The sequence below is a fragment of the Lagopus leucura genome, unplaced genomic scaffold (genome assembly GCF_019238085.1).
Source record: "Lagopus leucura isolate 7727_CA_CO unplaced genomic scaffold, USGS_WTPT01 Super-Scaffold_100004, whole genome shotgun sequence".
Lineage (NCBI taxonomy): Eukaryota > Metazoa > Chordata > Aves > Galliformes > Phasianidae > Lagopus > Lagopus leucura.
The window spans coordinates 59,156,136-59,179,570 of NW_024962264.1; the positions used below are offsets into that span (position 1 = coordinate 59,156,136).

General features: G+C 39.4%; 1 protein-coding gene across 3 annotated transcripts in view; it reads left to right on the forward strand.

Annotated features, from left to right (window-relative positions):
• TBC1D14 (TBC1 domain family member 14) overlaps positions 1 to 23,435 on the forward strand; it is a 66,603-nt gene that overhangs the window by 9,126 nt on the left and 34,042 nt on the right. For 2 of the 3 annotated variants that reach the window (XM_042870926.1, XM_042870927.1), the window contains exon 3: positions 10,091 to 10,211. The exons of the other annotated variant lie outside the window; for it this stretch is intronic. In XM_042870926.1, coding sequence (XP_042726860.1) covers positions 10,091 to 10,211 — 121 coding nt within the window. The remainder of the gene's footprint in view (positions 1 to 10,090; positions 10,212 to 23,435) is intronic. 3 annotated transcript variants of the gene reach the window in all.

Genomic DNA, 23,435 nt, shown 5'->3' on the forward strand with positions numbered 1-23,435 from the left:
CTTTCAGCTTTGCTACGCAGCTTTCTTCTTGAAAGAGCTTAAGGCATCACGTGGACCAGCTGTGTGTGCCAGTAGCTGTCATTAGGCTCCAGGTTAGTGCACGAGAAGGGATTATTGCTTTGGAAAGCAGCTGTAATGCTGACTACTGCAGAAGAAACCTGGCATCAGGTTGTTTTCAGGAGTTGTGCTATGAATGTTATGGATGTGTAGATGGATCAACTCTATAGGGCTGGGATTCTTTGCATAAAGTTTAAGTTTGAATTCATTTCCTTAGTTTGAATATATGTAGGTATTTGATTTGAGAAATGGAGTGAAGAAATAATTGGCTGAGACTGAAGGTTCGGTGCCTTGGCTGTGCCTTTGCCCTGCTGACCTGCTGTAGTGTTGGTTAATGAATTCCACCTCTGTACTTTGCTTCTGTACTGTATTGCTGAAACAGGCTTTTAAAAGGCTCATTTTTAAACCGGCTTTGCTCAGAACCATTGTGATTTTACTGTTCCAGTTATGCTTTTTATTGTTCACTTCAGAGAGTGAGGATGAGGCTCTTCATGGTTACACGCAGAGGTTTTGCTGGGACTGCGCTTAGTTAAGTAATAAGCCATGAGGTTCCCATCCTTTTTAAGGGCATATAGGAATCCTCACTCTTCACTTAATCCATTACCGTGAATATTCTCTTTTGTTCCTGGAATCTGGATCCTATTTTTTTCAGGCTGTACATAGAAGTTTTTGATCCCAATTTTCTAAGTAGCAAGATCTCAAGAAGCTTTTGTAGAGAACAGAGACTACACATAACAGTAAGGGCTTAAAGAGGAATATTAGGTTTCAATGCTTCCAAAGAACCTTTATTTCTGAGAGAAAATCTGGGGGTGGATTGACATCACATCCCCATATATAGAAGGACAAACCTGTGGCCTTATTTGTAGTAGAAGATGAAAAAAAGCTTACATTTCAGAGCTATAACTAGTGGTTTCAGTATTAACCTAAAACCATGTAACTTCTATGTCTCTCATACACACGTGTGTGACTGGTCATGTAATTGGGAGATTTCTGAACCCAAGGAGCTTTGTCCAGTGATGCCATAGATAAGTCCTCTGTGTTGTTGAGTGTGATCTCTTCATAATTCCATTTCTTGTTTTTAATGAGAGCACAGCATTCTGTACTTACATAACTTGATGTTAAAAGAAAGGTATCACAGAATGGCCCAGGTTGGAAGGGGCTTCAAGGATCATGAAGCTCCAACCCCCCTGCCACAGGCAGGGCCACCAACGTCCCCGTTCAATACTAGACCAGGCTGCCCAGGGCCCCATCCAACTGGCCTTGAACACCTCCAGAGATGGGGCATCCACAACCTCTCTGGGCAGCCTGTTCCAGCACCTCACCACTCTCTCTGTAAAGAATTTCTCCCTGACATCCAACCTAAATCTCCCCTCCCTCAACTTCCAACCATTTCCCCTTGTCTTGCTGTTACCTACTCTTTCAAAGAGTTGATTCCCCTCCTTTTTGTAGGCTCCCTTTAGGTACTGAAAGGCTGCAATGAGGTCACCCCGCAGCCTTCTTTTCTCCAGGCTGAACAAGCCCAGCTCCCTCAGCCTGTCCTCACAGGGGAGGTGCTCCAGTCCCCTGATCATCTTTGTGGCTCTCCTCTGGACCCTCTCCAACAGCTCCCTGTACGGGGGGCTCTAGACTTGGACACAGTACTCCAGATGGGGAAGGTAAAATAACAAGGATCTTTATAGTATTGATTGACCACTTTTCATCTTTCCAAAAAGGGAATTCCCTGGCCACAGAAGATAAGAGAAAGTATGAAAATAATTATAAGTGAATAATCTGAAATTTTAAACTTCAGAAACTCCTCAACATGTTTTATGTTAAATAAAAGATTATTAAAGAGACGACAGGCTGTAGACTAGATCTTCTGAGACTCACTCATCTGCTGGAGGGAGCAGGGGAATTCAGTGGCAGCTTCGTTCCTGCCCCACAGCTTTGTTGGGGCGTACTAACTGTTGTCTGAAAGGGCAGGGAGGAGATTTTTGGGAAGGAAGAAGGCAAACAGGTGCCTCAGGGTTCACAGTGTGGTTTTGGATGGCCCTTCCTTGAAAACCACCTTGCTTGAAACTTCCCTAATCTGTATTTACTGTAATCTCTCTGGAGAACAGAAGAGGTTTTTCCTGAAATTAACACTTCTTTTAGAAGCAAATCTTTCAGGGATGCAGAGTTGGAGCTCTGTGTTGATAATAACCTTTTCATTTGATAAAGTTTAAAATGATGTGATGCAGGTTTCAGAATTCCTGTCCTCTGTTTCCCTGTATGAAACTAGGAACTTTGTCATGTGGCCTGTTCTCCACTAGGTGTTGAACTTAAACTGTCCTTGTAAATTTTAATCCATTTTTTTTCCTCTTCTGTGTACAATAACGTAACTTCAGAATTTCTGCTGTATTGTTTCTTCCTTTAATTGTGTTTTAAACCTGATTCGAGGTGCTGCTCTTCAGAATAAATGGAAGTTGCTATTGGAGATAAAATCTTCTTTATTTAAATTCCTGTTTGCGAAAAACTTTTCAGTTATTCAGCAGCAAAACTGGAGAGGCTTGTTGAAACTACTTCATTATGGAAGTTAGGTGAAAATCTGCCCTGCAGCTCCGTGGTGATTGTTTTCTGTTTTCCCAGCTGTGGTGCAGTAAGCAAGGACTTAATGTGATCCAGTTACTATTTACAATAAAGAAATTTTTTTAGTGGCTGATGGGAAGAGTGACCAAAGTCTGACCCTAACTAGCGATCATGCTTTGTTAGTGTGGGGAGCACTATGTGTTGCTTGTAACATCCAGCTACGATGGTTTTGTTTTTAATCCATTCCTTGTTCTTCCCCATGTGAGGCTGCCTTTCTGAAAGCTTGCCCTTGTTCTATTCTGTATGTTTGCTTTTGAATAGAAAGAATTATTTACATTTTGATAGTTGTATGTAAAAATGTCAGGTGAGTGAATCTGAACTCTGCTTTCGTTTTGATTGTCTTTGCAAGAGGTTGGTGAGTTAGATGGCCTTTGTATCTTAGGTTAATCTGCATGAAGTTTTCTCGTGTTTCGTGTTCCAGAAGGAGCTGTGAGTGGTGGCATTGAGGAGCTTTGGGAAGGAGGAAGACCATCAGTGCAGTTGTTGCTGTGTGGTACTATCTAATCAATGGAACAGTGAATGTTCAGCTGACTGTTTCCTCACTTCCTTATCCGTAATGTAAACTGTTCAAAGTTATCTTTAGTTCAGAAATCATAAAAACAAACAAACCACAAAAACAACATAGCAAGTTTCTGCGGTTGCTTGGACCTTAAGAAATTCCCTCAAAATAAACAGTTATTGTCTTCTCTCTCCTTGATTTTTGGCTACCATTACCAGTGCAATATAATCTGTGGGAAATTGGATTCCACATAAGATGTTTAAAAGCAGATGCTAAAAGGCTCCAAGAAGAAATGGTCTTTCAACAGAATTCTGTGTATGGTAGAACTAGTGTGCAGAGACTGCAGGCTTCCTGGAGCAGGGGTGGGGCAGGGGTGGGTGTTTTTAGGTCTTGCTCTGGTTAATGTATGTTCTGTTAAGTAAATTTAAGTTGAATTTGCTGCATGGCAAACAAAAAGAAAGAAAGAAAGAAAAAAAAAAAAGAGTTCTTATTCCTATACTGTTGTGTAGTCATTAGCTACATTGTTGTTTTAAGCAGGTATCTATGGTGAGCATGGCTTTGTAGTCATTAAGGTAACTACTTCATAAGTTTTCAAGCCATACTGTTAAGAAAAATAATTTTAAAATGGCCCAGCTGATGAGGAGTCACTCGTGTCTTACCCTGACACTGGACAAAACAAATGCAAGAACTTGGTAGCAACCATGAGTAAGACTGCATCTATGTACTTAGTGCTTGAGCTTCCCATCCTGAGCTGTAGCGTTTTGAGAACACGGAATCACAGAGCGGATCAGGTCAGAAGGGGCTTCTGGAGCCATCTGGTGTGACCTCCAGTTCAGTGCAGGGCTGACTTCAGCTCTAGCCCGCGTTGCTCGGGGCCTTGTCTAGTCAGCTGTGGGCATATCCAAGCGTAGAGATACCAAAACCTCTATGAGATGTTGTGATCTGTGATTGAGCTGCTGACACTCCAACTTTTCCTTTTATCCAGTTGGAATTTATCTTGCAGCAACTTGCTTCAGTGGCTGTGTGCATCTCTGGGGTGATCATCCAGCCCTAACAGAGCCACCTCTCTCAGCATCTCCACTTGTATATGCTTCAGCACCCAGCTGTTACAGGGATCATCTGATGGAATTCCTCCAGATTTTGATCTTTATTTTATTCCAGGGGCCCCAGACACAGGTAGTCTTACAGTTAAGTAGAGCTTTTAATCATTTCTCTCTTGATCTGATAACAGATCCCAGTCTACAGTCAGACTTTACTGCTGGAGGGTTTTACTGCTGACTCAGGTTCAGCTTTTTGCTTGGAATGGCATTTCATATATTCATCTGGCATATGATTTGTGGAGCAGTGATGCTTTAGATCAGTGATGGCATCCTCTGTCACTCTCTGGGAACAGAAGTTTGGGTTATTCTGATAACGTTAGAATAACTGGGAGTTTTGCCAGCTAGTAAAGAACCATTATTTATAGTTGCTTGAATCTAATATAATGAGCTTAGAACCAAAAGTTGCTTCTGTATGGGAGTCCTAACTGGCAGAAGCTCCTGTTTCTGAGAAGTCCACAGAGTTTGCATTCTAGATTAGCAGTGCACATCATCCACACACACAGTATTTCTTATTTTACTACAACCAGTCTTTACTGCCAAACATGTGGGATTAGTCTTGCTTATCTTTTCATGTCTTTCCACTTCAGTACAAGCAGCTCTGCTTCGTGCTCTTCTGAAATGAGGGGTGTCCTCTAAGAAAAAAAGGTAAACACAGTAGTTCTCTTGATTTTTAGTTTATTAAACCTTGATTTTCTAATTTATTTTTTTTTCTGGAATATACTGAAGAGTGCGCTGGTGTGTCTGTAGTTGGAAATTTAATCATAAAATTTGATATGGATTTGAAAGATGATTTGTCATCAGGGGAATCTACTTCTAGACTGTCTGATTCTAATTCTGTTGGATTTTTTAATCCGTAAACCAAGCATTGTTTGTCCTTTGCCTTGCTCTGTGGTGATCTGTGAGATAGAATTCTGCAAACACTGCTTTTAGATCTGAGTTTGGACTCTTATTCAAAGCTGGGCTTTTAATAGTTGTCAAAGGTGCTTTTCCATGGCCAAAATACTTGGACATTTCTTGATTATGCTCTGTTCTGATACATGTGTGTGTATTTGTGAAGTGTAGGTTGACTGAGAGGTGATCTGGGCTGGGTGTGATTCCCAAATAGCATTTAGTTGAGTTTGTACTGTACCAGGAAAGATGGCTGGACACTTTTGCTCACTCTGCAACAAATATTTAGTACAATTTTTTTCATATACTTCTTGCTTCTTAGATGCTGTACATTGCTTAAAATTCCTTGTTTCAGTGTAAGTTTGTGGGTGCCTTGTGGAGTAACATTTATGTGGACATCTCTTCTACACGGTGCTTGTGTGCAAAACATAGGGGTTTTACCTGCTCATAAGAGCAGTATCTCCTTATGCTTCAGAAAGTTGGTTTTGCTTCTAGTTTCACTGCCTTTATGTAGGCTGAGGAGCTCAAGACCCGAGTGATCTCTTCACACTTAATTTGGAGATACAGGAAATTTCAGGGTCGTCCTCCAGAAGCAGCTGAAGGAAATGTGATTTGCCTCTTAAGAGTACACACAAGTTTGATACTCACTTGAAATTACTTCTGAAGATAATTCTGTCATACAAAATCTGAACCTTCTGAACTGTCTTCACAGCCCTTATCTTTCATCTGTTCTCTTCGTAAGGCTGGTAAGTTGGTAAGGCTTTGTAAGTCTTCCAGTTGTTAATTCATATGACAATTCTAATTATTTTGCCTTCTTAAGATAACCATCTTAACTGGAAGACTAATTAAAATGTGAATGGAACATGCATCTTGAGAGCAGCAAATGTTGTGTGTGTTTTTAATCCTCATAACAAAAATGTACATGCTGTTACAAATGAATTTTGGGTGAACATGTTCCATCAGTCTTATGTGTGGGTTGGGTCAGCATCTGCCTCTGGTTAGATCTGTCAAGCATGTTTCTTTACAGCAACTGTCTTTTTAAAAGTAACCAACTTTTTAAGCCATGACTGTGCTTTTTTAGATAAAGATTGGACTTTCTGCTTTGGTTGTGATGCTGAAATTCATTTAGAAATACAAACTTGAAGCTGTGACGTATGCTATATGGATAGGTTTGGCTTGCCTGCTGGTTGGTGTGATTCTAATATTTTTTTGAATTACTTTTATTTGTTTGGGGCTTCAGTGTGACCATGACATCACGGAAGGTGACAAAAATAATGGCAATATATGAATGTGTAATCTGTCTGCGTGGCAGTTATTCAGCAACCTTACCTCAGCAGTGCTTATAGAACCAGAGTGAAGTGGTTCTCAGGTTTTACTCAGAAATAAGCTTTTCCTGACACTGCTGAATACGGCTATTAGTTTTACCTTCCACTGCTCCCCTCAAAACAAGCAGTTGGGCAGCTCAGTGTGCAGTAGTGGTGCAGGCTGTGCGTGTTCATGGGAAGAATTTTGAGCCTCTTTTATCACACGGCATTACGTGCATGTATGTAAGCACTCTGGCTCTGTAATTCAGTTCTCTCCAGTCAGGTAACTTTTTCTTATCTCCACAGCTCAATTAAAACTAGTAGGTTAAACGTTTATTTGGTGCCAAATCGTGTTTTTGAGGCATGGTGCAAAAAGTCACTTTGTATTTGTAGTACTTAACTTCTGTGCTAAAATAAGCAGCTGCAGACATTTAGTGTGAAATAGTTCGTGTGTTTGATGGAATGCAAATGAAACCCATGACACTTTAATGGTTCTACAGTAATGATACAGCAGACATAATGTATTGTGTCAGTGATTCCTGTTAATATCCCAGCTGTAAATCAGCATGATGTGCTCTAATGATTGTGAAGAAGGCAGTGAGACTGAGATAATCATCAGCACGTGATCTTTTCTTTCCAGGCATGCCAACCCGTTTTACATTTAAGATCTCAGATGAGCTTTGGTCTTAAAGCACTTGTAATTAAATTTTAGGATCTTTTACTAAAAGAGTTCTGAGTTTTCTGAGTGAAAAGTTCTATTTTTGCAAATAAAGAATTTTTGCTCCTTATTATGTTTTCCATTAAATGTCATCTCCTTAAACATGTCACCTCCAGAGCTCAGTTATTTGGTAAATTGTATTTACTCAGGAGTGAAGCTGCTCAGCAGTTTATTGGTTTGTTTCTTTTTCCGTTTTGTTCATCCTTAATCTGATGGAGCTAAGTATGGGAGGAAAAAAACCTTTTAGTGTTATGGTAGCAGACAAATAAAAGCTTTTGCTGTGAACTACTTGCTTTTATATTTGTATATGTATGTATACATGTACATATGCATAAAAATGGAGACATTATTTCCTTCTGCTCAAGCAGTGGCTTCGTCAGGACCTTTTGGTGGATGTTCTGATTTGTTATAAAAGAACTGGCTGTAGTTCACAGTTCTACAGCTGACTGTGCCAGTTTTTGGCTTCTGATAGCCCTGTGTCTTTTGAAAGTTTGGATACTTCTTGGAGTGTGAGAAGAGCGCTGATACCAGCAAAGTAGCAGAATCTAGGAAGGGGGTGGAGAAAAAGAAGAAAAGGCGAAGTGAGTTGCTCTGTACAGGGTGGGAGTTGTATGTTGATCACACCAGGTCCTTTTGTTTCATTTTTTACTAAATGAAGAGACTCAAGTGGAAATCACTGATGGTGCAGAGAGAAAGAGTTGCCTCGTGCCCTAGAACTTGCAACAGAAGTCACACAGATGGAAAAAAACAGTGAGCTGAACAGCACAGTGCCATCTGCTAGATAAGACATAGGACAGATTACTTACTGTGGTGCTGCCTCTAAAAGGAAGCAGTTAGGACTGCTGAACTGAATTCAAAGCAACTGCTTGAGATGGACTTTTCATTCTTAGTGTTACAGCAGCACTTCCAGCTGAGAGCTATTACACTTCATCATCCCAATTTGTCTTTATTTTGCTGTGAAGATGTATTGCAGCCTGCTGCCCTTCTTAAAATCCTTCACAATCTTTTTGTGTTACTGCCATCCTGACAAGCTGAGCTGAAAGCTTGTTTTTGCAAAAGAGGATTTGAATGTGCAGGGAAATGCCATGCAGGTGTGCCTCCCTGGGTGGCTCTCAGCTGTGCCTGGTGTTCTGCTTTGCTCTGCAGCTGGCTTGTAGTCATGAATTGAGTTTCTTGCTTCCTAAGTAACCTTACAGCAAGAACAACCAACCTCCCTTGCACTGTGAATCATATTTTTCTGGAGTGATTTGGGGGATGTTATTGCTGTCAAGTTTTCCTCCTTCCCTTTTTTAGATAGATTTTAGAACTTACTGAACTTTTTTCTTTTAAAATTAACAAGTAAAAGCACAAATCTCCCCCAAAAGCTCAAATCTGTCCCTTGTAGGTTTTATTTCCCTCGTAGTTGTCTCAAACAATCCTGTAAATTCATAATCTCTGTCTGTCTTTTGCATTTGAACTTGGGCTGGGTTAAAAAGATGCACACCTAAGCTCTTTGAGGTACTAAACTCAAAGAAAACAAATTCTTACGTTGTCAAGGTCAAGGAATTGCTGAAGAAAAGAAAGCAAATCCAACTGAAATATCTTTCCTTGAAGTTGTTTTTATGATGGTCTCTTTTCCCAGCACTAGCAGTTATAGTGGCAGCACTATAGCTGAACTTGCTGATTAATGCTCTAATTAGCTCATACATTGTTAAGTAGCATTATAACTTTAATGATGAACTGCTGGAGAGCTCTGTAACTGAAATGAAGCACGTTAGTTGTAGAGAGACATCCTATTTCTTATTTTCTCACAGGGGCTAGAGGGGAAGCTGTATGCTTGTAGAAGTGTACTTACTCTTGATACTTAGCTTAGACATCAGCTGTTACTGAATTGTGTGATTTCTGTACCTAGCCACCTTGCTTTTATCTTTCAATATGATAATCTGTTCCTGCTTTGGATTTCAAGGTGACTGTACCCTTGTGATACAGAAGCATGTGATCATTAGTGTAAATATAGACACATTTAAGGATAGCGGAGCACATTATTAACTTTAAAATACATTGCCATGTACCCTATGCTTGTGTCTCAATTATTTGCCTCCTATTAAACATTTTTCCTCTATTCCCAGCAGTTTGATCTCTGTTGGTGTCCTTACAGTACTGTTTGTGTTAGCTGAGCCAAGGTGACCTGAAAAAATAACTTGTTTTTGTGAGTGCCTTTCCTATTGCGGACTTGTATTCAGCACATTTGGAACGCTCATTTCCCAACCTGCCAGACATAATGAGTAAGAAACAGTCTGTCCTTGCTAGGGTTGGCCTGTTGGGTGTTAAAGCAGCGATTGTAAGTGAGGAAAAACAGTAGTGCTAGACTGGAAGCAGCTGTGATAGGAAGGTGCTACAGCTGTGTGCTTGTTGAAGAAATGAAAAAACCTTTGTTTTGGTGGAGTAGAGTTAATGTGTTTTCATAGCTGCTTTTAAGGTTATTCAGGAAAACAATCTCTTGTAAAAGCAGATCGAATACAGTAAAAGGCTACTGGGTCTGCAACCTTTTTGTGATTTTCATGCCAGCAGTCTGCTGTAACAGGTGGGTAGAGAACGTTCACATAGCAAGAGATTTGTTTCTTAGTCTCACTTTACAAGTCTCATAATGAGAGTTGTGGAGGGAGGCTGAAAAAGTAGACAACTTTCAGAAAGTCATAAAAAGCCTTCTTTATCTATTAAAGTGCTTCCTTAGCCAAGTCCATTGCCTAGTATGGTGGCAGTACTGCATAACATATCTCCTGAGGGTGAGAATCAGTCCCTGCCACCACAACAGCAACTAGGATGTGTGGTTGAGGGTGAATAATTGACAAATTATCTATCCTATCTGTTGTAATTAGTTACCTCTTTTTTATTAATCAAACTTTTTCTTTTTCTTTTTTTTTTTTTTTTTTTGTAGGAATTTGTTTACCAGGAGGCAAAATGCAAGATTTGAAAAACAAAATGATGTGGGCTGGAAGTTGTTTGGAAAAGTACCCCTCAGAGAAAACTCACAGAAAGATGCAAAAAAAATACAAAAGGTATTTGCTTTAACTCTGTATTAGGAGTAGCAGTGAGTGTAGAATCCAGTTCAGTTTAGGGTCTGTGTACATGACTGTGAAACCTGTTTGTATGAGGAGTTGCACCCAATTTCTTGTGCAATATTGGAGATGGTAACAGAATATGATTCAGAAGAGTGTGTTTTACATTGTTACAAAATTGAGTATTCTATGAAAATAATATCATTTTGGTATGAAGCATATAATGAGAGCATTTGAAGTACAAGAATGCATTTTGGTGTTTTTTTTTTTTTCTTTTAATCAAACTTGGTAGGTATTTTGAGGAACTTTCAGTTTTCATTGGCATTTTCCAGCTTTCACTGGTGTTTGAGGGGAAACTGCATTCTTTTGGGGCCTTGGGTTATTTGTGCTTAAAAAGCAATTAAAAATGTATGAACTCGGGGTACCGTCAACGTGGTGGAGTACCTGAAAGTCCCACTGGAATTCTGGTTTCACCCATTCCTTGTTTTCTCAAGTGCTTGCTATTGGGGGTTGAAATTGTCTGTGTATGGGTCTTGCTGAAAATTCAGTTACTGACTGGAAATGTTGGTAAAATATAATGCCGTTCAGGATAGGCAAATGAAATGTAATTTTTCTTTCTTTCCTAGCCCAGGATAGTTCAGAGGGGAATGTGTATTGACATCGTTTACTGAAGTGGTTCCCTGAACAGAAAAATCTGTCAAAGCTTCACAAACCTCTATGTAGTAAGCTTTTTAGGTCTGTGATTTGTCAAATTTTAGGTAGCTGGTTTTGGATATAGAATTGTGGTGGGAAGTGAAGAGGTTATAAAAACAAACAAACAAAAAAAAAGAGAGAGGGAAAAAAAAAAAAGACAGCCTTTCAGGTCATCCCTAGCTTGTCGTAAGGGAATGAAAAATAGTAAAATTCTCTTTTGTGTATCACATCTAAGCTGTGGTGTTCTAGCATTTCTGAAAATGAACAACATATGTGAGGATTGGTTTGACAACAGATGAGTCTGTCTGCATAGCTAGTAATGCCTTGCTGGTTAGGAAAAATCTGCTGAAATTCATCTGTGTGGCTGATAATTCCTGAGCTGCTTGCTTTTCAAGAAGAAATACCTTATTCCTATCTTTCTCATTTGTTCTGGGATTTTTGCATTGCATATTGGCTGATGCTTGAGGTTTTTGTATTTCAGTATTGGAAGCTTCATGTTCTCACTTCCTTGTTCAGACCACCTTGGGGATAAAAAGGTGTATATAGAAAGAGATTGCAGAGCTAGAACTTCAAAATCAGCTGCTGCGTGTGAAGTGAGAGTATTTCTTTGAAGGACTCTGCTGCTTTATTCAGGGTGAAGTGTTCTGGAATTCCAGTGTCTGAAGTGACTCTTGTTACCTGTAGTTAGGCTGTCAGTTCAGGTGAAGCTGTAGCACCTTTTTGAAGTCATGGCTATGATCAGCCATTGTGACCTCATCTACAGCTTGTCTGCAGTCCAGTTTTCACGTATTCATCAGACATTTCTGACAACACATTTGGACTCAGATTCTAACTGCAGCACTCTGACACCTAACCATGTATTAATTGTGGTAATCACCTTTTCTTTGAATACTGAGTAAATGATTTTTCCAGTAGCTCCAAACTATCTTACATTGCAGTATTCTAGGAATACCGAAAACAGTTTTGGTTATGTTAAATGTGGTTGGTTTTTTTGTTTTGTTTTGTTTTGTTTTTTAAAGCTGTTAAAGACGTGCACGATATGGCAAACAACCATTAGTGAGTTTCTGGCAAGACTGCAGTACTGAAAGAATTGTCCCTTGGATGACAGTAACTCACCTTTCCTGATTTACTTACAGCTTTCCTGAAGCTATTCTTGAAACGTTCAACTTCTGAGATTTGGGTACTGCTGTAATTGATCCAGCCTCACCAGCACCCAAAAGCACAACACCGTGTAGGTTACCTGGCAGATTTATTTGATGTGTCAAAGTAGCGCCTTTGTTGCAGAGGTTTTAGCCCACTTGCAGGCATGTTTTTGGCAGCGTGAATTGTGCCCAAAGAACATGAAGATGTGTAAAGGTGGGAGGTGACAGAAAGGCCATTGGAGAAATGCCTGCTGGCCTACAGCCATTCTTTCTCCTTTGTGAATAGAAGGGTTCTAGGCCAGAAGAACAGATGCTTTTGTCTCTGTTTCTGCCTTGAGCCATGTATTTTATTTCAAAGGCTGGAAGAGTAGATCTTTCAATCACCTATATTGAAGTATTCGGATAAATGTGATGGAATGGAGAATTAGGGGAAGAAGGTGACTGTGATCAAGGTAAACGGTTAGTGTCCTAGTAAAAGATTGTGGTGTCTGCACTTTTTTCCTATGGGGTAGGAAACAAGGTGCCAAGACTGTATTTTTACAGGTGCCAAGACAATATTTTTACCGGTAGGTGCTAATTGTCTGCACTCTGTTTGCTTTACTTGAAATCGGACTTATTTCTTTTTCCTCTGGAAGTGCTGGTGCCTTTCTTGAAGCTCAGTGGAATGGGAGGAGTTACAGCGTGTGAAATTCTCTGTAAATGCTGCGTGTCTGAGAATCCAGTCCTCCGCCCATTTCGCTGTGTGTTGGAGCTTAACACTAAGTATCTTCATCACCTTTATTTTGTGGCAACCATGTTGCCCATGTATGCAGAGTGCTGTTGTGGGAAACATTGTGGAAGATTCTTAAACAAACCTTTCATTAGTGCTGTGCTGGGAGTTGTAATGCCCTGAGCCATGGAAGGTAGGAGTAGTTTTTCATTGAATCATGTCAGTTCTGCATATTGAGTGATGCATGTAGAATACTGAGCCCATGTGCAAAGTACCACCTAGGCAGTAGGGACAAAACTTAAGTATTCTATTAATGTGAGCTTGTTTGTACGTTCCAATACACAAGTTTTGGATAAAACCAAACAGGAGGGAGGAAAGGGAGTACCAGTGTTTCTGGCATTATGGGAAATCAAAATGGTTGAGGTCTGTAGTCTGTTGATCTCTTGAGCTAACGTAGTGATTTGTAGCTACAATTTTCTGTCACTCTGTGTTATGGAGTTTCTGATTGCGTGACATAATTGGACGTATACAAACTTGATGTGAAATAGATGTTGCTAATGCGGTCGTGGCCTCAAGTTAACATTGGTATGGCTTTCTACTCATGATAAACCTTATTCTGTCTGACTTCTGTGCGTGCAGGATTACCTGATTTCATTCTCAGTGCTCTGGCAGACTTGCTTCTTAAAGCACTGCTGAGATGATGTACAAAAGAACGGTGTGTTGGCATGCACTTGTAGCCAGCTTCTCGTTGCTTTGCCTCTTGGGTATTCATCTGGATTTATACTGGAGAGATGCTCAGTGCTCTGTTAAAGGGTCTCATGCCAATTTACTAGTGGCAGAAAACTGACAGGATTCTGAGGTTCTGTAACTCGAGGTTCCTCAAGTTTGGGAAAGGGTGGAAGGGAAGAACGTGCCTTCCTCTCCAGCCTGACCCTGTTCTTGCTGTTCCAGTTCTCTCCTGTGCTGGTCTGGACATTAACTGAGTACCTGAAATACTTGTTTGTTAAGTAAAAGCCATTCCAGTCTTTGGCTGCTCAGACTTGACTTTCTGATTCTTTTCAAGAAAAAAAAAAAAAACAAAATATATTTATACCATGGAGTCCTTGTCCTTGAAATTGTTTGTTCAGTGTTGTCTATGTTGTGAAGTACTCAGAAGCCCATAGGCTTAGGACTCAGTCTGTATGGCTACAGAGAGTAGTGTTCCTGTTTGCAAAATGTTGGTTTGAGTTAAAGGTAACATACAGGAAAGATGAAAAAATTTTCATTATGTTTTTTTAAATTTTTTTTAACTTGATTTCCCATTTGATGGGAAAAAAAAAAAAATAAAAAAGAAAAACAACAACCAACCAAACAAAAAAAAAAAAAAAACAAAACAAAACCAGAACAAAACTGAAACCACCCACAAAAAAAAAAAGCCAACAAACACAAAAATGAAAACTAAGTGGTGTGTAGCTTGTTGAGACTATTGAAAGTCCTCTGGATTATCTAAGATGCCACAGAATCACTAACTGTAATAGTAACTATGGTTATCAGTCCTCTGGTTTAGCATATCTAGGGAGATCAATCTGATCCTACTTGCTTGGTAGGAAGCTCTTTGTGTGCAGGATCTGTGGTAACTGAGTCATGGGGCTGCAGTTTCTCAAGTCAGCTTCTTTTGCTTCTGGACAGACATCAAAGGAATCCTTTGTGCCAGGTCAGCTAATTAGAACCTTGTGACTTCGTTGGTATGTTCGTGGTTCCATCTTTTGATAACTTCATTATATGGATGAAGGATGATTTTTTTTTTTTCTTTTCCCAGAATGGGATGAACAAAGTTAACTGCAAACTTAGGTGTTCTTTTAAAAGGTAGGGATTGTGTTTGTGCATACAGTTTTTAGACTTGTTTAAAGGGAACAACAGCCTTTACAACCATTCTTACTGCACATTGTTCTCATCCTTTAGCCATAGCAATTTCATGTGAGTTTGAAAGAAATGCGTAAGAAAGAAGTTGTAAGGGGTGTGTGTGTGTAAAGTACAGGGGAAAAAGAAAGAATAATTGAACTGTGAGGTACTTAAACATCATTTCTAGATCTACCAGCTCTCACTGCCTTCCACTTTTGAAGTAAATAAATGATGAAAATGCCATACTCTCAAGTTGCAGTGCACAACCTGAATGTTGTTAGGACTTCAGCTGAAGGTGGCTGAACGTACACAACTGATCTAGGAACTGTTTGTAGGAAGCAGCCTTTTGTTTTCCTCTGACTTCGACCAAAACAACGATCAAACAGATTTTGTGCACGTAAGCTTCTTCTCAAGTCTTACAGATTCTCCTGTGAATGCACTCATTTATTTGACTACTGAATGGAAGACATGGGGCTGTGCTCCATTTTAATGATGTGGGAATTAAAATCGCTCCACTTAAGTTGGTGTTTGGCCTACCTGTGAAGGCTGACTATAAATGTGAATGTTACTGTTTTGGTACAGCATTGTCATAGACCAAGCTTGGGTTGCTTTTATCACCACTGTGAAGTTTTGTATAGATTTTATCCAAGTAAGTATTTTAAAGCTTAAAAGGTGCAAGGATGAGTAATCTCATCTGTGAAATTGTAAGTGCATTTACAACGGAGGTTTACATAATTAATTTTTTGTATCTATTCTCTTTCGGAATCCTGCTTGAGCAGAACTGGTTAAGCCTGTTGCTTTTGTAATTGCTGTGTCAAAATGCACTGAAAGTCAGATGACAGTTCTTCACTGTGAATAATAAAAGAAGTAAAATTATCTTCCCTTCTGAATAGACTACAGGGCTGAACTGTGTGGCCATTACTTCTTTCCGGAGTGCTTTTCAGAGCTGGTGAAATTAAGAGATGTTAATATTGTATGTTTGCTTTTTTTTTTTCTCTTTTTTTTTTTTTTTTTTTTGAAATAGTTTTCTTTGTTGAGAGATTCACTAACAAACTCTTAAAAATGAGATTGTTCAATCTCCACACGTTGTCTCTGCATGTGGTCAGTCTTCAGGAAAGTGACTTTGTAGCTGTGTCCTCAGCTGAAGACATTGCAGCTGTCCTACCCAACAGAGCAGTATAAATGAAGTGTAGCGTATCTCATTGTGTAATATGAAAATCCATTTTGTAATCAGTGCATAATATTTCCCTCTCCAAACTTTCTGTGCCCCTGTGTAAACAGTTCAATTTAATTTTAACCATGGAAATTCCACTAAGAGCTCAATGGAATTTTGGTATTTTGAGTATCAGCACCAGTAAAATCCAGGATATGAAGCCTTTCAAGTAAACAGTCTTTACTCGTGCATTCACATTTAAATATTTTATGAACTCGTTTGCTGCCCAGAAGCATTCCATGTTTGAGGTTTTAATGGCAGTTCCACAAGTATAAGAAGTAGCTATACTTTTTAACTTCGATATTGTCATCTTTCCAAACTTAGAAGGGTTTCTATTTTGGAAGCTCTTTCATGGGAAGAGGAGACTCTTTTTCTTTCCCCGTATGGGTAAGGGTTCAAAATTTCTGAGGAGTAAGTGAGGCCATCAATGATGGAAACAGTGTGCCTGCCTCAGATGTAATGGAAAACTACAGTAGTTTATGTGTAACTGTGGAGAACAAGTTTGTCAGTGCAGGGCTCTGGGAGCAGACTGCAGCTGTGCAGTAAGCAGAGTGGCAGCACTGGGGCTTTGCAGGCAGCCTGCATCTCATTTATTTTGTCCTTATAGCTCCAAGAGTCATTTGAGGCAGCTTGCTTGGCCATGATGATCACGTTAATACAGCACTGTTTCTATTCCATGGTCTGGCAGCACTGTGTTCCATATCCAAACTGTTCAGTTTTTTTCAGTTGTTTGTGTGTTTATTATTTTTGTTTCTGAGAGGAAAAAAAAAAAAAGATTACAAATCTGTTCTTTTTTGGCACCAATAGCACAATTTTCTGACTGGGATATATTCAGTTGGAGACATAATGGAGTTTCTTTTAGGAGTGTACCAAAACAAAACAAATCAGCAGGATTTACCAGATGTGGTTTCCTATAATCGAGCTGTGACTGCAAGAGGAATCAATCTTCCTGTTAATCAAAATCAGTTACACTTAAGCAGATCACTGGGCAGGGTAAGATGAAGTGCAAGTGAGCTCTTGAAACAGACTGTGTGGAGTGCTTGGGGTGTAGGTGATGCTCTTTTTTGTGGAGTGAGTTGTTAAGCTCCTAACAGCACTGGAAGGAAAACTTGTATAAGCTGATGCGGGTGAGGTACCATTCAAGTTAATCTCAATTTTACTTTTTTAAACTGATTTATGAAGTCACTTTTCTCAAAATCAGTTTTCTGGCTTTGATCTGTTAAGTGAAAAAGAATAACAGCACTTTGCAGGAGTTACTGGAAGAAATTACTCCAAGTCGTGCCTTAGCCAGACAGTGATGAGAGCTGGTGCTGAGGGCAGTGTATTTTATCCAGGCACCAGGAAAAAAAAAAGAAGTGTGCTGAGAGCACTGACTTGTGCTGCGTGGAAGTTCTGTGCAGCTCCAGGTGCAGGAGCATTCCAGATGTGTGCTGTGTGCCACATGCAGGGCTGCCACCGCATGTCCCGCTTCCTCTTGGCCTCTGCTGATGGGTGACAGTTGTCTAAAAATACATGGCTTTTCTAAATGCTTATCTTACCCGTTTTCTCTGTGCTCAGATAGTTTGTTCAGAGCCTTCTGAACAGGAAGTGGATGGTTCAAACCAACTTCTGCAGGAGCTTGATCTGCTGCTTTGGGTAACTGCTTGTATAACCAAGATGTTGTAATCGCAATATAATCAAAAGAGTAAGGCAAAAGCAAACAAGGATCACAAAAGAGAATAAGTAGAAGAGCTTACCCTTGGGTTGAGCTCACTAGAAGATACCAAAAGAGGAGGATCTCCAGAAGAGATCCTTCCCCTCTGGTAGCCAGCTCTTAAATAGGTCCAGGAGGGGTGCAGCCTGGCTCCACCCCTTCCGGCAGCACAGGTGAATTGCCTTCACCTGTGCTCCTCTGGCTGACTCAAGGCTCACCTCAGGTGATTAATCAGAGGTTCAGGCCGTGACTCAGCAGTTCCCATACACTGCTCATAGAGGTTGTCTACACATGGATCACTGGATGCATCGTTGTGACTGATGGCTAAAGCTGCTAAAAGTGCAGAGGATGCTGTTAGCATTTTATTCACACTGTAAAGTGTTCTAAGCTATGAACTGTCTAGTATATTTTTTCTGTTACACAGTACAAGTCGGAGGGTGTAAGTGAGTCATTTCCTGTCGTGTCTTCCTCTGGGCTCATTTCTGCATGTCACCCTGGAAGGCAGGATTTAGATCTGTTGTGGTGTGGCTGAGTTCGTTCCTTAAAAAGAAGAAAGCACAACTGCAGTGCTGCCTCATTGATTTGAAGCTAACTTCTGTTAGCTGTTTGGGAGGCTGGAGCTAGATGATTTTTGAGGCCCCTTCCAGCCCAATCCCTTATGATTCTGTGCATACTCTTGTTGCTGTCTTTAGAAATAAAAGTGTAAATCCAGATTTTCCACTTGAGAATTATACCTGCAAAACTTGCAAGCTGCCTTAATGCACTGCTGTTTTCCTTTCTTTCTAATCCAACTCAAAACATTTTTATTTTATTGATTTATAAATTTTTGTGGCATTATATGAAATTAAATAACAAGAGGTACCGGTTTTGTCACTTAGAAAACCTAAAATATTTTTTTGGACAGAGAATCTAGAGAAATGTACTGAAGAGATTGTTCTGCTGTTCCAGTGGGCTGTGTTACTGTACAGTGTTGCTCTTGTCCTGACTTGAAAATTACCTGCCTCAAACAAATCTAATATTATATTTAAACTGATAAAGTAAGGGTAATAGCTCCATCCATAGTAAATGAAAGGGTAATTTAATCCTACAGCAGAAGGATTGTTCCTGAGTATTTTAATAATAAAAGAATGTAATGTGACCCACCCAGGTATCATAATCCAGCAAACTGTCCAGCTGCCTCAGTGCTTCTTTCTAATGCTCCTGAAACCTCTTTCCTTGTGTTATGGAAGTACATATTAGGGGCAAGAAGCTAATAGAAAAGAACAGGCTTTGAGTATCAGTTACAGCAAACTAAAAAGTGTTTTATTGAAAGGAAATGGGGTTTGGTAGATTTTCTTTTTTTTCCTCCTCTTTAGTTTTAAGGCCTTTGTTTTAGTTTCAGCACTCAGAAATTCCTCATATGCTATCTTAGTCACAACACTTGGAGGCTTGAGGGATCTAAAATAAATCTAACATGATGTTTGAGGATAAGTGTTTGGCTTCCTGGAATAAAGACACTGGGTGGGTAACAGTGTAAGCTTTGTTGGTTATGGCTGTTAAAATGTCAATTTGCTATTCTTTATTAAAATGTCCATTTTAATGCCAGTGCTGAGTTTTAGGCGAAATTGGTAAGTTTAAAATTGTCTAGTGGAATCATAAAGTTTGTGTTAATTGAAATAGTTCTTTTGTAGCCTACTCTGATACTTAATGTTAGGTGGAATGTACACTCACAGAATGCAACATTAGTTTTAAGTGCAGGAGGCCACAAAGCATAGGAAAATGCTTGTGAAGTACATAGGTGAAGTACATTGATAGCTCTTCTTACCCTCACAAGTTCAAGGCCAGGGAGAACAGCTTTTCAAAAGACCTGGTATATATGTGGAAGCTCATTCTCATTTATTATTAAATAAGAATCCAGCACATAGCTGGCATTTGTCTCATAGTGTCTCATAGTGCTTAAACACCGGCATCTTCGTGTAGCCAGGAAGTTGTTTGCTTGTCTTTTTTTTTCAATGTAGTAACCTTAGAGTGAAAATAGAATTATGTAGAGAAAGGGTATAGAAATACTGGTGTGTACTTCTGAATGCTGCATCAGAGAAACACCTGGCGAAACATGACTGCATATTGAAGCTGGAGATAAATCCTTGAAAGCAGATATGTTAGCCTCTGAGTATTATAAACAAATATCTTAACAGGAGACTGGAACTTGTGTTGCTAGAATGTGAAACTAATTGAGAAGGCTTTGCTAGACTTCAGTATGTTATTTTTTTATTAAACAGAACTGAGCTCCCAAGAAACCTAATCCAGAGGTTCTCTTTGTTTCTTCTCCAGTTTATACATTTCAAGCTTCATCTTAAATTAAAGAATGGGGGCAGGGGGAAAAGAATGAGGGTTGTGAAAGGCCATCTCGTTCCATGCTCACTAGCAATAACAAACAAAGCTGATGTTCTTTGGCTTTGCGGAGTGAAAGGAATTCCTGTGTGTGTTCTTGGAAACCTGGAGGGTACAGATGTACGAATGTAGAAAAACAAAAACACCACACCAAACTGGTACTTTTCTTAGGTGTCTTTCTGAAGAAAATTTAGGAGAATATTTCAAGCTTTGTAGTCTCATTCTCCCCCCCTCTTTTCTGGATACTTGACCTTATTTATCCACATGATTCTATTACACATTTTTAGGTAGTAATTTTTTTTTATTGTGTTGTGAAGCTGTCTCTCTAGCAAGTCAGTGCAAATAGTGTCATGAATGCTGAAGCTTGGAAATAGCCACCAGTTTAAGCTAGACTATGCAGCTATGTTACCTTCCTTTATGTGTTTTATTTATACTAGTGAATGATTTTTAAAAAGTCACAATCTCTTCTCATCAAAACCAAATCTTTAAGTTACAAAGATGATATTCACAAAAATTTATATGTTGATATAGCGTTTGGTTTTTTTTTTGTTTTTTTTTTTTAATATATATATATATTTTCTCATGCCGATTTGGTGCATGTGCTGAGAGCATACACAGAAACACAAGCCTGCACATACTTACCTACACAGACAGCTGCTTGCAAACTTTAAAAGAAGAGCTGATTTATGCTCACCTGAGTGTCTCAACATCATAATAATATGCGTTTGTATGCATTCCTGGCTCATTTTTATGTTGTCTTGAAAAGTGGAAGTATTTGAGGTCTTATTTGCAACTGAATAGACAACTTGAAAGATAAAATATCAAATTCCTGTGACTGCTTTTCTATATCCTAAAGTTAACCTGGTGCTTTGGCCATTTCACTGTCACCTTGAAGCTGATGTGACTTAAGAATACTTTCTTTTTTTCCATGTCTTGCTCAGAATGAGGGAACTGTTCTTGCTAGGAGTCGGACTGAAGAGCATGTAATTCAAAACAAGATAGGAAAGATTAGTTTTCTTCTGCAGCACCAACACTTCAGCACTAATGTGAAATCTCAGAGAAAACGTTGTCGAAAGTAGCTTTGGAAGGGCGCGGTGCTAAGGCTTTACAGTAAGTTGAGTTGGAGAGATGAGTGAGTGGACAGGTTGTTTGTTTATTATTTTCATTTTTTAAGCTCTGTATCCAGTGTACTCCCAATCCCTAGCAGTAACATTTCAGGTACATACTGAGAAGAGGCATTGATGGTGTTTTATTTTGTAGCTGTTCATTAACAAAATAATCAAATAACCATTTAGCATGTATTCTCTTGTTCAGGCACTTGTTTGATGCTTGCCCTGCTGGAAGCTGTTCTAGCAGATGTTTCCGCTCGGTTGATACTGCAGTGTATCAGATGGTATCAGTATATAGGGAAACTGCACGTTTGTATATGCAGATTAAATTACATCCTTTTCAGTGTTCTGAAGTAGTATGAGTTCTTTTGGTTACAGTGACTCATACTGGAGTCACTTACAAGAGTTTGCTTCACAATCTGGCTACAGATGCCAGACAACAATGAAGAGCTGTTATTAAACCACATAGTGCATAGGTGTGTTTTGTCTTTTTTAAATAGTCCTTCAAATATAGGGGAGTGGTCTGGATTTTTTCCTTCCTTCCTTTTTTTTTTTTTCTTTTAAGCATGTAACTGTATGATTCAAAAAGCACTTACATAATTCAGATATAGCAGAAATGAAACATGAACCCCAAGGGCAAAAGCCATCTGATATGTAGCATATTGCCTGAGAGGCTCTTAAGAGCAAACTCACTCTTTCTTGGGAGACCTAAATTGACTGTATATAGACTTGGATTTTAAATTTTCTTTAACTCAATGTTCCTCAAAATACAATGCCAGAGAAGTTAATATTTGTAAAAATGGCTAACATGGTCCAGTGGAAAGAGAACAGGTCTGCAGTGTAGCTTCTATGAGGGTTGCTCTGAAGGTAGTGCCTCCTTCTTTATGATGTCAGCCCATGACATCAGAGGCAGATGTTGGTGGTATACCAGTAGAGGTCAAACCTTCCTGCCAATATTCTGTTACATTTTGTTGCTGTGTGACAGATGGCTGCAGAGTGGCAATCAGACAGTGGCATGTGACACAAGCACATTTGAAGCAAAGGTGTGTCATTCCTTCACGAGGAAAAATTGCTTGACATTCCAGTGAATGTCAAGTGATGCTTGGTGAACACTGATGGAGAACCAAAGAGTGAATATGAGCATAGTGAGACATGGAGTGGTATGTTTCAGTGATGGCAACAGCAACAGCTGCATGAAAGACAAGCCATGTTTCAGACAGCCGTGCAGGTCTTTATGTGTATGGCGTGCAAACTCTTGTTTATTGCTGGCAAAAATACACAGCTAATGGTGGTGACTATGTTGAAAAACAGTGTTTGGTAGCTGAGAATATCGAAGTGTTATTGTGTTCTTTGTATCTGTTGTAGTTTCCATGAAAATAGATAGGAGGTATTACTTTTGGAGCAATCTATGTAGTTCTCTCATTACCTTTTAGAATAGATGTGTACTATTGTATTCGTACAAATTCAGTGTGATGTGTGGGACCAAATCCCCCTATAGTCTGTAATCAGAAGGGAGAAGCTTTTCAGGAAATAGTGGACGTAATTTCACAGCACTTAAAATTATGCCTCTAAGTTGGTGGTGTGAGGATTTCCTTGTGTGCATTGGCCGTATCTCTTACCCTTAATTTGCTGATTTGTTAAGTATGGAAGAGAAAAATATGGCAGTACTGAAGATGAAAAGGATAATGTGGTAAAAAATGCACATAATGTGATGTGCAGACAAGTTCTCTCATCAAATGGCTGTCTTCTGCTGTGGAATTCTTCTTATAACCTAAGGGACTTAAAAATGTGTATAAGTGGGTAGAAAAGCAAGTGGAGCTGGTGGTTCTTGAACCATGGCTGAGTCACAGAGTAGCCAAATCACTCTGTCGAAGTCTGCGGGTTTGGTGTGCAGTTGACATTTCTCAGGTTATCAGATCAGATCTCTGATAAACTAATTACATTTCAGAACAGTTCTGGTACTCTTTTTTGGGCTTACATAAAAAGCTCTCTAATCCTATTAATACTAAACTTCCAAACAATTCTTTGTATTCCTATTTGTATTCTGTTAAATTTGAAGGATGTTCTCATAATCTGATCTTTGCCTGAGGTATTAGTCTTCTGAAGTTCCCTTTGATTACTGTAATAGTTTATTGGTCTGCTGGTTTCAGTTCATCTTCTGAAAGCCCTGCTGCTCGTTCCTTTTCCTGTGTGACAGTTGTTTGTATGCAGGCGGTTACATTGCCCTGTAGCAAAGCAGATCCAGAAGTCTAAGTAGAGTAACCAGACTGATGCAATAAAACAAAAGATCCATTTGTAGCAGAGTCAATTCCCCAAATTAATGTGCTGTGTGGAAACACAAATTCTTATCAGAGGCAATGGAGAATTGGTGTGAGGTGCTGGAAAGGGTGGAGGGCAGTGATGTTCTGGGTGTA